The 12,379-nt window shown below is 38.0% G+C and overlaps 1 protein-coding gene across 6 annotated transcripts in view; it reads left to right on the plus strand.

Moving 5' to 3' along the window:
* Window positions 1–11,252, plus strand: part of LOC139758004 (uncharacterized) — a 711,662-nt gene extending 700,410 nt beyond the window's left edge. For 4 of the 6 annotated variants that reach the window (XM_071678987.1, XM_071678988.1, XM_071678989.1 and 1 more), the window contains 4 exons: window positions 4,847–5,103; window positions 5,821–6,518; window positions 7,506–7,822; window positions 9,585–11,252. In XM_071678987.1, coding sequence (XP_071535088.1) covers window positions 4,847–5,103; window positions 5,821–6,518; window positions 7,506–7,822; window positions 9,585–9,851 — 1,539 coding nt within the window. In that variant the 3' untranslated portion in view covers window positions 9,852–11,252. Of the gene's footprint in view, window positions 1–4,846; window positions 5,104–5,820; window positions 6,519–7,505; window positions 7,823–9,584 lie in introns of those variants that run through there. The other 2 variants (XM_071678991.1, XM_071678992.1) reach the window with 2 other exon arrangements.
* Window positions 11,253–12,379: the final 1,127 nt, after the last annotated feature.

The following is a 12,379-nucleotide window of genomic DNA, read 5'->3' on the forward strand; positions in this document are numbered from 1 at the left end:
CCTTAAAGTGTTGTATTTGCCCACATGAAGAGGGCAGCTGGTGTAGGATTAATTATTTCATTGGTAAATTATTTAAGCAGTAAACAGGAAAACTGCTTGCTGCAACCATTTTTCAAAAAACAGGCCTGACAACCAAGTTTTATATTTTTCTGGAGCTTTGCTCAATCCACAAGGCTCATCTATTTCTTCTCCAAATGTAATTATATATTAATGGTATGCTGTTTTTATCATCTTCACTTGATCTCTAGTCTTTTACCATGGAAATTATGGTGTAGAACGAAAGGAGACCTTGAGTGGGTGATTGTTTTTGCTTATGCAGCTGACAGGCATGAGTGTAATTCATAGATGTGTTATGTTAACAGGTTTGTTTAGTCTGTTCTTGGACAAATTGGTAAGGGAGGAAAATGCGTGGGTCTTAGTAAGGATCAGGTTTATAGTGTGGTTGGGGTGTAGAGGGCATCTTAAAGGTGAATTAGCTTGTATGCAAATTACAGTCCCCTGGTGGCAGACTCTGAAGTTAAACTTTATAAGTTGGTGATGCAGACTCAGATTGTTTGAAAGGAGTAAGTGTAGCAAAGCCGGCACAAGTCCTTAGAATGATAAGTGTATTGTTGTTTGTAGTCATAAGGTTTCTTTTTTCTTGCATTTGTTAGTAAATAATTTTTCTTATAATACATACTGTATATGCCAAAAGGAGAAGTGGGAGACCAAATTGGAGGTGGAAAGATGGAGTGAAAAAGATTTTGAGTGATCAGGGCCTGAACATGCAGGAGGGTGAAAGGCGGGCAAGGGATAGAGTAAATTGGATCGATGTGGTATACCGGGGTTGATGTGCTGTCAGTGGATTGAATCAGGGCATGTGAAGCATCTGGGGTAAACCATGGAAAGTTGTGTGGGGCCTGGATGTGGAAAGGGAGCTGTGGTTTCAGGCATTATTGCATGACAGCTAGAGACTGAGTTTGAACGAATGGGACCTTTGTTGTCTTTTCCTAGCGCTACCTCGCACACATGAGGGGGGAGGGGGATGGTATTCCATGTGTGGCGAGGTGGCAATGGGAATGAATAAAGGCAGACTGTGAATTGTGTGCATGGGTATATATATGTATGTGTCTGTGTGTGTATATATATGTGTACATTGAGATGTATAGGTATGTATATTTGCGTGTGTGGAGGTGTATGTATATACATGTGTATGGGGGTGGGTTGGGCCATTTCTTTCATCTGTTTCCTTGTGCTACCTCGCAGACGCGGGAGACAGCGACAAAGCAAATTAAATATATAAATAAATAAATATATGCCAAAATGTAAATCTTGTACTAGCATCATCATTGCTGTGAATTTATTGAGATATGTGTTACTGCAGTTAGGGGAAACCATGGAAAGGTCTGCAGGGCCTGGTTGTGGATAGGGAGCTGTGGTTTCAGTGCATTACTCATGACAGCGAGAGAGTGGGTGTGAATGAACGTGGCCTTTCTTTTCCTGTTCCTACCTCACTAATGTAGGAATTGGCAACCAAGTATGAAAGAAAAGAAAGTGAACTGCTGCTGGCTACTAAATTTTTTTGCTAAATATAGATGTCTTGCTGTTTTGGTTGCATTGTCTCTTTTTATGCTTTTGTTTATACGTGATTGCTGTATACTGTATACACCAAATGGTAAATCTTATACCAGCATCACCATTATGGTGTGTACATTGAGATGTGTGTATCTACAAGGAAGAGTAAATATTCACAATTATTTTGAATTTGTGATGTCATGGGTTGAACTCTTTCACATATATTTGTTCACATATAATTGTTGTGTCACATAATATTATATACACCAAAGAGTAAACCATACGTCAATATCACCATTACAAGCGAGTTTGTTCATCACTGCTATGACTATCATAGTGAATCAGCAGGCTCCCTTCATTATGGTGATGTTGCTGGTGAAGCAGCAGGTGATATCACAGAAAATGTTTGTGGGGCCTGGTCGTGGATGGGACTGATTTTGGTGTGTTATACATGGCAACAAGTTGGTTGTGGGCTAGAAAGTCCATTTCTTTGTTTATGATACCTTAAAATAGGAAATGGTAAGCATGTATAAAAAAGAAAAGAATATGCGTTATAGCAGTCATTTAAAAAAAATGTGAAGTGCATGTTAAAGAAAATGTAAAACCAAAAACCATCACAAGTTTATTATTGTAAATATTTATGCACAGCAAACTGCCATTTTCACACTTCCTGGTATTTTTTTATTTTAAATCATGGAAAGGTCTGTGGGGCCTGGATGTGGAAAGGGAGCTGGCTGGTTGGCTGGAAATCATCCCCTCCAGTTTTTACTTTTCCAAAAGAAAGAACAGAGAAGGTTCAGTCCTCTGTTCTTAACGCTACCTTGCTGATGTGGGAAATGACGAATATGCATGAAAATATATATATATATATATATATATATATATATATATATATATTATCCCTGGGGATAGGGGATTAAGAATACTTCCCACGTATTCCCTGCGTGTCGTAGAAGGCGACTAAAAGGGGAGGGAGCGGGGGGCTGGAAATCCTCCCCTCTCGTTTTTTTTTTTTTTTTTTTTTTTAATTTTCCAAAAGAAGGAACAGAGTGGGCCAGGTGAGGATATTCCAAAAAAGGCCCAGTCCTCTGTTCTTAACGCTACCTCGCTAACGCGGGAAATGGCAAATAGTTTAAAAGAAAAGAAAGATATATATATATATATATATATATATATATATATATATATATATATATATATATATATATGTGGACTCCCATTGACACATGAGCAAATTGGAGTGATACGGTGATATGGGTTGAACCAGGCTTTATGAAGAAGTCATGGGAACCACAGAAATGTTTGTGGGGGTATGTCTGTTGATAGGAGGGCTGTGATTTTGGTGTATCATACATGACTGTTAGATAGTTGATACAAGCAAATGGGGCTCTTCTTCATTTGTTCTTGGTGCTGGAATTTGCAAACAAGCACATAGGTTGTATCATCAGGGAGTTTCTTTTTCCAAAAGCATCATTTGTAAGTTCCTCAATGAAGTGCAATTTTGGATCCCCATGTAAAGCATCATGGGGCTCCATAATCAAAATTATTTAAAAACCCATTTTGATGAGACTGTGGCGTCATCGACTGACAGAAAGGAGTACAGTCGTATCAAGAATCTTCTGGTTCGAAATGAGTTCATCATTTCCGTTTCCTTGTGGAGTGGGGGCCCACAAAAGTTGTCCTGGTTCATCTTTATGATGTCTTAAACACCATTTCAGGTTACCATAAGGTCCCTCATGCACTAAGTGCTGCTTGCATAGTGAAGACACAGTACATACATGTTACCAGACTGTCTTACTTTTACATCATAAGTGAAAATTCACTGAGACTATATCATCTTTAAGGGATGAAAGAATGTGTAATCTCAGAAAGTTATCTCCACAACAGAGTACGTCATTACCCATCTTCTGTTTGGAGCAGTTTTAAAGCTTCAGTAGTAGCCCCATAAAAAGGATCCTACTTGTATGATAGTGCTGTATGTAATAAACACACACAAGCAATCTCCTGTTACTTACCTTTGTAAAGTAGCATCAGAAATAGGTGACTGAGCCTTTATATATATATATATATATATATATATATATATATATATATATATATATATATATATATATATATATATATATGTATGTATGTATATCTCCCTGGGGATAGGGGAGAAAGAATACTTCCCACGTAGTCCCTGCGTGTCGTAGAAGGCGACTAAAAGGGGAGGGAGGCTGGAAATCCTCCCTTTTCATTTTTTGATTTTCCAAAAGAAGAACAGAAAAGGGGGCCAAGCGAGGATATTCCCTCAAAGGCTGTCCTCTGTTCTTAATGCTACCTCGCTAATGTGGGAAATGGCAAATAGTATGAAAGAAAAAAAACATATATAAAAGGAGAGGACTTGTAATCACCCCCATACCCAAAGTTGCCTTTATCAAAATGCAGATGTGGGTAGTATTTTCCATTATCCAGAGGGATGTTGCACATAATATTTATGAAATATTCACAAAATTCTTGACATTTTTTTAGAGTATTTTTTCTCTTATCGCTTTGTTAACTGCTCTTCATTTATTCTCTCCATATGTCCAAACCATTTCAGCTTTCACCTATACCCTTCTTATGACCATCTCTCATTTTTATCACTCATTTCTTGTTCAATCAACCCTCCTCACACCAAATATTGTCTTCGGACATTTGATTTCCAACATATTCTTATCTACATTCTCAACTAGAGCCCAAGCTTTGCATCCGCACAAGACCATCAGGACTAAAATATTTTCAAATGTGCCCATATTTACCCTCCCAGATAGTGACATCTTTTCTCATATTTGTCATTGCTCACACACCCGTTGTGACTTGATTCAGCTCCTATGGTTACATTTGTAGCATATTATAATAGTACTTGTTGATTGGTATGAAAATAATGAAGTTGTATTTGTGGACAGCATTTGAAAGTTTAAAAAGTTGTGTGTAACAGTTAAGAAAGAGTAAAAGATGGGGAACCCATAAGTTTAAACCCCCCCCTCCCCCAACAGCATAAATATATACATACACACAATATAAATGGCAGCATTATTGTTTGTATAAAAGTAAAGTGTATTTTAGTTATCTTTCATTTTCAGGTATGTTTAGTGGTTTTATTTATGTGCTGTTTTCCTTTAAGAATGATTATTCTTCCCATCATATGTATTACTAATAAGTTCTTTCATTTGATACTGAAATAGTATGAGTGGAATTAGGTAGTTATTAATTCTGGCACAATTTTTAGTGTGGTCTTGTAGCCTAACTGATTATTGTTCTCTCTCAGAGTTCTGATTCTGATTCAGACTCTGACTCTGATGAAAAGGAGGGCAACTTTTCCACCTTAAGGAAGCTTCTAATTCAACCCAATGGTAGCACGAAGGAAGAAACGGGAGGCAGCACAAAACCTAATAAGGAGAGCAGTAAAAAGAAACCTAAACTTGATACTGTGGATGAAGTAATTTCTTGTGTAATTGAGAATAGTTCTGATAAGGATGATGTGAAGGACAACAACCAGATGGTGCTCAAACATTTCATTAGAAAGTAAGTTGATGAGGAATTGCAACCAAGGATTCCTCTTTTATTTGGTTTTACAGATTGAATGTTCCTTATCTGTGAGTTTGTGTTGAGGTTGTAGGATCACTATTAATAGAAAAAAGCTAATTAGTAAAGTTAGGGAAAGATTAAAGGTGTGTTCAGAGCTTTGATGACTAGTAAAATTTATAAATAGTTTGCCTTTTTTGTTATGCTTTCATGTGACACCCCAGGTTATCCCATTATATAAGCTAAAGATAAGTGAAGAGTAGATGTTAACTTTCATTGTTGGATTTAGGGAAATGTATTTGAAAATGTAAGAAATGGCCTCTGTTGGTATGGCTGTGTAGGATATTTAGCATATAATTTTGCTAAGGTCCCTGTTAGTGTGGTTTGAGGTATAAGAAGAGATACATGAAAAGGTTTCGACTGATTAAAGATATAGGGATGCAAGGGGAATGATTACTGAAGTTTATGCACAGTATGTAGTGTGAAAGGGGAATTTGATTTAATTTTATGCATCTGTTAAGTTTGCATAATGAATACCATCTTAAGTATTATGGGAGATTACTAACGTACCAACCAAGTTTCACATAGTATGTGTATGAGAATGGCGATGAAGATAAGTAGACTTAGCATTACAGTATGATCCTTACCAAAGCATAATGTATCTGCCTTTAACAATATATTTTCTTTAAAATGTTGTAACTGATGTTCTTGTTTTAGGTACAACTATGGCCCCCGTGGTCGTGACCCACTGCCAATCAGGATTATGACCAAGACTGAGAGCAACATGCTATACCCAGGTGTGGCACATTCTTGGTTGTGTGATGGAAAACTCTTACGGTTGCTTGAACCCTTGGCTCCTGGGAATACGCCGCTCTTTCAGGACCAATGGAAACGGGGCCAGCCTGTTCTTATATCTGGTGTAGGACAAAAGCTCAATCCAGATCTTTGGACACCTCAGTCATTTTCCAAGGACTTTGGTGATATTAAGAATGATTTAGTAAATTGTCTCACTGGGAACATAGTGCCCAACCAACCCATGAAGAAATTTTGGGATGGTTTTGAAAACTACGGAAAAAGATTAAAAGATGAAAAAGGCCAGCCAATGGTGCTTAAATTGAAAGATTGGCCACCTGGAGATGACTTTGCAGAGATGTTGCCCTCAAGGTTTGAAGATCTAATGTCTGTCTTACCAATGGGTGAATACACAAGAAGAAATGGGCGTCTTAATCTTGCAGGTCGCTTACCAGAGTGCTTTGTTCGGCCAGACTTGGGTCCTAAAATGTACATTGCATATGGGTCAGCCATACATGCTAACAAAGCTTCCACCAATCTACACTTGGACATCTCTGATGCTGTTAATGTAATGTGTTATGTTGGAGTTCCAAAAGATGCCGATTATGAAGAACACATTAAGGGTAAGGCCCCTGTTTACTAGGAATAATTTTGACTTTTTGCAATTGATATGTTGTAATTTTGTAATTGATTTGCTTTAACCCTTTGGCTGTAAACTACAACTAAAGTCTTTTTGCACAACGTTCCTTCTCCACAAAATAAGTCCACATCTGTCAGAAATTAGCTTGTACATCCCTTGCAGTTTTCCGACCTTCCCAGGAATGGATGCTAGAGCTAGAAAGGTGATGCCCACATGCAGTGGCTGCAACCTCATATATAAGCATTGACTTGATCAGTTGAGTGTGACCATCCATGACAGTGATTCGTTTCTCTCTCTATTGTCTTAATTTTTTCTCCACTACACAGATAATTTATGGACATTATAATGTCAAGTTAGGCATAAAGATCATGATATTTGAGTACAATGTTTTCAATAATTACGTATTAGTTTACAGCATGGGGTTGCTTGGCAACTATTTAAATGCAACGCTTCTTTTCTCAGTTTGCTCATCATAAGTGAGTGTTAGGTATCATAATTCACAATAAGAGTGCTTTAGAGTTGGCACTGCATTGGCTTAAGTCTGGCTCCCCCCCATTACAATTTGTTCATTGCTATGAATGCAAAGAGCAAATTTATGCAATCCTGCAGGAGTCTTTCCTTCTCTGCATTTTTTTTTTTTTTTTAATGCCAGATATGGAAAGTGTGGAGTTAACCTTGGTAAAAAAAAAAAAAAAGTAGGATTAGGTATCATTTTCATATTATAGTAGAGAATTGAAACTCCATGAGAATGCAGCAGGAAATTAATTGTGCAGCCAGAGGGTTAATATGGCAAGAATGCTGTGGCCAACCCCTTTCCAGAATAGAACAGGCATCAGAAATATAGATTGAATGCAGGAAAATCATACTAGTAGTACTGTTTTATTTTGAAATTGTTTTGATCTTTTTAGGTATTGTAGACCATTTGCATGTTATGTGTGATCACTAAAAGAGTATTTCTTATTTCGTGCAGAAGCTTTAAAAGCCATTGATGAAGCAGGTTGCGACATCTTGACAAGGCGGCGAGTACGTGAGAAGGAGGAGGTACCTGGAGCTTTATGGCATATTTACCATGCTCGTGATTCTGACAAAATTCGTGATTTGCTCAATAAAGTGGCCATAGAACGTGGTGATAAACTGGAACCCCACCATGATCCAATCCACGACCAGGCATGGTATCTTGATGGTCCTCTAAGGGAAAGACTTTATAAAGAGTATGGTGTTGAGGGTTATGCCATCATCCAATGTCTTGGTGATGCAGTCTTCATTCCAGCAGGAGCTCCACATCAAGTAATTATATACATTTATATGTATTCATATATTTTTATTCTCTAATGTTATAACATTATTGTATGTGGGATATTGTGTTTCTCTTTAGATGTATGCTTGCTGGTGCAGTAACAGAAAAATGTGTACAAGATAGAAATTTCATATTTGCATCATAGGGAACCCAAGTGGAAGTGACAAACGAATGAGTTTTGGAATATGTAGTTGCATTTTGAGTATAATTTTTTTCTCTTAATTTGTAAACTTAGGAGTCGACGTTGAATCATAGAAACTTCCAAGGCGAGTATGGCTTACAGATTTTTGCAAATTAACAAGTTCATTAATTTTGTATGTTAACCCAGTGACTTTTGCTAATCTAGATATTTAGTGTGCCCTCAGTTTGGTAGTTTTCATATGGGGAACATGCCTAACATCCATACAGCACTCTTATGACTGTTATACAAACACACACACATCTTTACCCTTGTAAACAGTGACCTCTTTCCACACACTCTTCATTGCATCCAGGACCTTGTCCCACCCCACACCATGGTTTACACCAACTCTTATGGTTCTATCCAATTCTGTCCATTCCCAGATATATAAAACACTGCACTTTCTCCAGCCTCACTTCATTCAGGCTTGTATTCCAACCAACCAGCTTATCACCTTTGCTAATCATAACCCAGTGACTGCATCTACTCTAGATACTTGGTGTTCCCTCAGAGTGTAAAGAGGTTTATTGAATAAATGCTAGGGTTAGATAGGAGTGTGGTTGTAAGAGAAATGTATATATGATTGCTGAAATGGTTTAGACTTGGAGAGGTTGAGAGAGAAGAGGAGAACTAAGCAGGTAATGGATGGATGGATTGAAAGATGCCTTGAAGGTCTGGGGCCCAAACATGCAGGAGGGAGATGTGCTAGGTATAAAGCTAATTGGAGTGGTGAGGTATTAAGGGGATGACATACAGTTAATGAGCTGAACCATGGCTTGTGATGCAGTCATTGGAAAACAATGGAAAGGTCTGTGTAACCTTGTTGTGGATATGGTCTCCATTCTTTATACATAGATCGAATATGGACAAATGCGGCCATTCTTCGTTTGTTCACAACACTCCTTCATATTTTTAAGTGTTGGCATCTTTTCAATGAAGCTAAAGTATATAATTCTCTCTAAATTAATTTAAGTGTTAGATATATTTTTCATGCTAAAAAGCAATGAATAACCATTATGCTCTACCACTTAACAGATTACATAAAATCTGTTAGTCATAGTAAAGCCTCACAAACTGTTCCATGATTTCCCTTTCACTTCTTCCATCCCATTAACAGCATATAGTCTCCTACTTTCCCAGAAAAGTTTGCAAGTTACATGATGAGGATTTTTGAGAGGATTCATCCTTTGTAGATGAAAGAGCTTTTTTTTTACTGGAGATAGGAAGGGAAGATCATTGTAGATGCTTGAATTTTGCACTATTACAAGTGATAAAGATATTCAGGGAAAGAAGAAAGTTCATAGCATTACTTATTGCACTGATGGAGCTATGGAGTTGAATGTTAGTTACAATAGGTTTGAGCATATAATGCTGCTTGTTTTATCCATGCACCATACTTTTTGTGCGGTTAAGAGTTTTGAGCCAAGTGTTTCCAGCTTGTTGCATTTAATATTTGCTTTTTACAAGTGGAGCTTTCTTATGAAATGGTTATAGCTGACAGCTCTCTACTTATAAGGCTGTTTTAAGTTATGCAAAGGTTTTATTAATTTCTCCAAATTTTTCTTCTGTAGGTTCGTAATCTGCACAACTGTGTGAAAGTGGCAGAGGACTTTGTCTCTCCAGAGAATGTTTCGTACTGCTTCCATTTAACACAAGAATTCCGCCACCTTAGTGATACCCACACAAATCATGAGGATAAACTCCAGATCAAGAATATAATCTATCATGATATGAAGGACTCAATGGCTTGCTTAATGGCAACTGCCAAAAAAGATTTACAAATCAAGACTGAGGCAGAGGAGGATTTGGACCAAAAAGTGAAAGAGTCAGATTCATGAGAGTAGCTCAAGTGATTAGAACTGTTTCAATGAAATCGTGATTCTGTGCTCCTAAAAGTGTTTAGTGTTTTTCTTTGCAACTCCTGGGAAATATGAAATATTTAGCCGTGATGCAAGAAAGTGACTTGAGACACGGTTATGCAGTGTGTTGTATTAAACCACCCATGATGGCAGTGATTGAACATTTCAGTGGTCTCAAACTTTATTATACAAAATAGGTTTCCTAATTATGAGTGCAAATAATCAATTCCACTTTCACTTAAGAAAAATGTCAGGATTTATATGGAACACAAAACAGTCCAGTTCATTTTGATGTTTATTAACAAAGACAAGTATTGTAAGTAGAAACGGTGTAATTATTTATTAATCCTATATGATGTACTAATCACAACGGACCTTACTGTTAAGGACCCACATTAATCTCTATGTATCCACGGTGTACTTAAACCAGTGATGCGACATAGAGTGCACAGGATAATGTGCACGTTAAAAGTTTTGAGCCTTTCTTGGCTCCACTTCAGTGTACACACTTCTTAGGGTGTGCACTGTAAATACTGGTGTTAGGTGTTGATCACAACATCTGGGAAGCCAGGTGCAACAAGTGGTGTAGTAGAGAGCCTCCACGCTAACAGGCTGGGGAATTCCGTTGTGGCCAGGCAACTGCTCCCCCCTCTCCCTTCCATGCTCTTTTCTTTTTATCCACAACTATATGTATCTGTAGCAATCTCTGTATCTGTTGCACACACTTGGCATACCAGTATACATAATAACCAGGCCTCCTCTTCCTCACACACTGGCTGAGGCCTTGACTACATCCATAGATTGGGTGGGAATTTGCCCAGTTATAACATTGGTAGTGATGGTGGAGCAGGGGGCCCCAAAAATAGGGGGAGGGGAGTCTTGGCTGTGCCCCAAGAGTGACAGCATCAAGCTCCACAACGACCCTCCATCTTTGCTGCTGCCACCCCTCCTCTTCCCCTCCACCTCGCTCCCTGCCGACCTAAAACCATGTCAATTTCATTTTGTACATTGATCTCATTGTTGGTGTAAATGTGAGTAGTCTTGAGGGATGGATGTTACTTGTAGTGTGTTTCTCACGTCATGTTGTTATATTTGTTTAATACTGAAGTCTGTGTTTTATTTGAAAAGATTACAAAACACAAGTGATAGGCATATTGTTGCCATTGACCTTTCTTTTATTAAAATTAAAAGAGAATATAATTTATTTGCTTGTAAAGTGTGGGCGGATGTAGAAATGTACATTGATGTAGGCGTGAAGTGCGCGAGGGGTGAGCAATGCCCTGAAGACTGCCCCTCACTGGGAGGACGCAACTCTACTACTTTTTTGTACTGTCAATATGTAAACAGATCACAATTTGAATAGGAAAAATGATGCCATAATTGTATTTTTTTAATCCCTAATTTAGCAATGAATTAGAATTTTAGAAAATATAGTGAAGGGTACAATGAATACTTAGAGTCCTCTCTCATATAATATATATATATAAAAAAATTTTCATCCATAATTTGCCATTTCCTGCATTAACAAGGTAGCATTATGAACGTTGAGGCCCCCCCCCCCCCCAAAAAAAAAAGGAAAATAGTCATTTGCCCTTATTCTCTGTTCCTTCTTTTGGAAAAGCAAAAACTGAAGGGGATGATTTCCAGCTCTCCTGTTTTATGAAATACAGGAAATATAATGGGAAGTATTCTTTCTCCCCACATTTTTTTTTTTTTTTTTTATATAAATATTGGAAAGGGTCACAATTGTGGTCTACATTCAGTGCTGTGCAGTTTCATGTAATATTATCAAGGGAGAGGCAAGAAATATAGCACTCGGTTGAAATACAATGAAGAGCAAGTATGCAAGTGAAGGTCAGGCAACATTCTTATACATTTATATGACAAGAATGGGAAGTTTACAAATTTTAACAACAAAGCTCCTCCCTTTAAAAAATTAAAAATGAGGGGATGATTTTCAAGCCCTTTTAGTCACCTTCTGACAATCGGGAATACATGGGAAGTACTCTTTCTCCCCTATCCCCAGGGATATGCATGCATATGAAGGAGCACTTCCATATAACATACAACCTCCAACAGCCTGGATCAAACCTGGGACTCCTGCATAGCAGGCAGGATTATAGCCTAGCCTGCTCTGCAGGGGTCCCGGGTTCAATCCTGGCTGTTGGAGGTTTGTATGATATATTCACCATTTCCCGCATCAACGAGGCACCATTAAGAACAAAGGACTGAGCCTTAGAGGGAATATCCTCTCTTGGCGTGCGCCCCCCCTCCTTTTTTTTTTTTTTTTTTTTTTTTTGTCTGTTCCTTCTTTTGGAAAAGTTAAAATGGGGTAAGGATATCCAGCTCCCCGCTGCGTACCCTCTTAGTCGCCTTCTACAACACACAGCGAATACATGGAAAGTACTCTCTCCTATCCCCTCAGATATATTCATTTATTTATTATACTTTGTTGCTGTCTCCCGCGTTAGCGAGGTAGCACAAAGAAACAGACAAAAGAATGGCCC

This window comes from Panulirus ornatus, chromosome 29 (assembly GCF_036320965.1).
Source record: "Panulirus ornatus isolate Po-2019 chromosome 29, ASM3632096v1, whole genome shotgun sequence".
In the NCBI taxonomy this organism is placed as follows: Eukaryota; Metazoa; Arthropoda; class Malacostraca; order Decapoda; family Palinuridae; genus Panulirus; species Panulirus ornatus.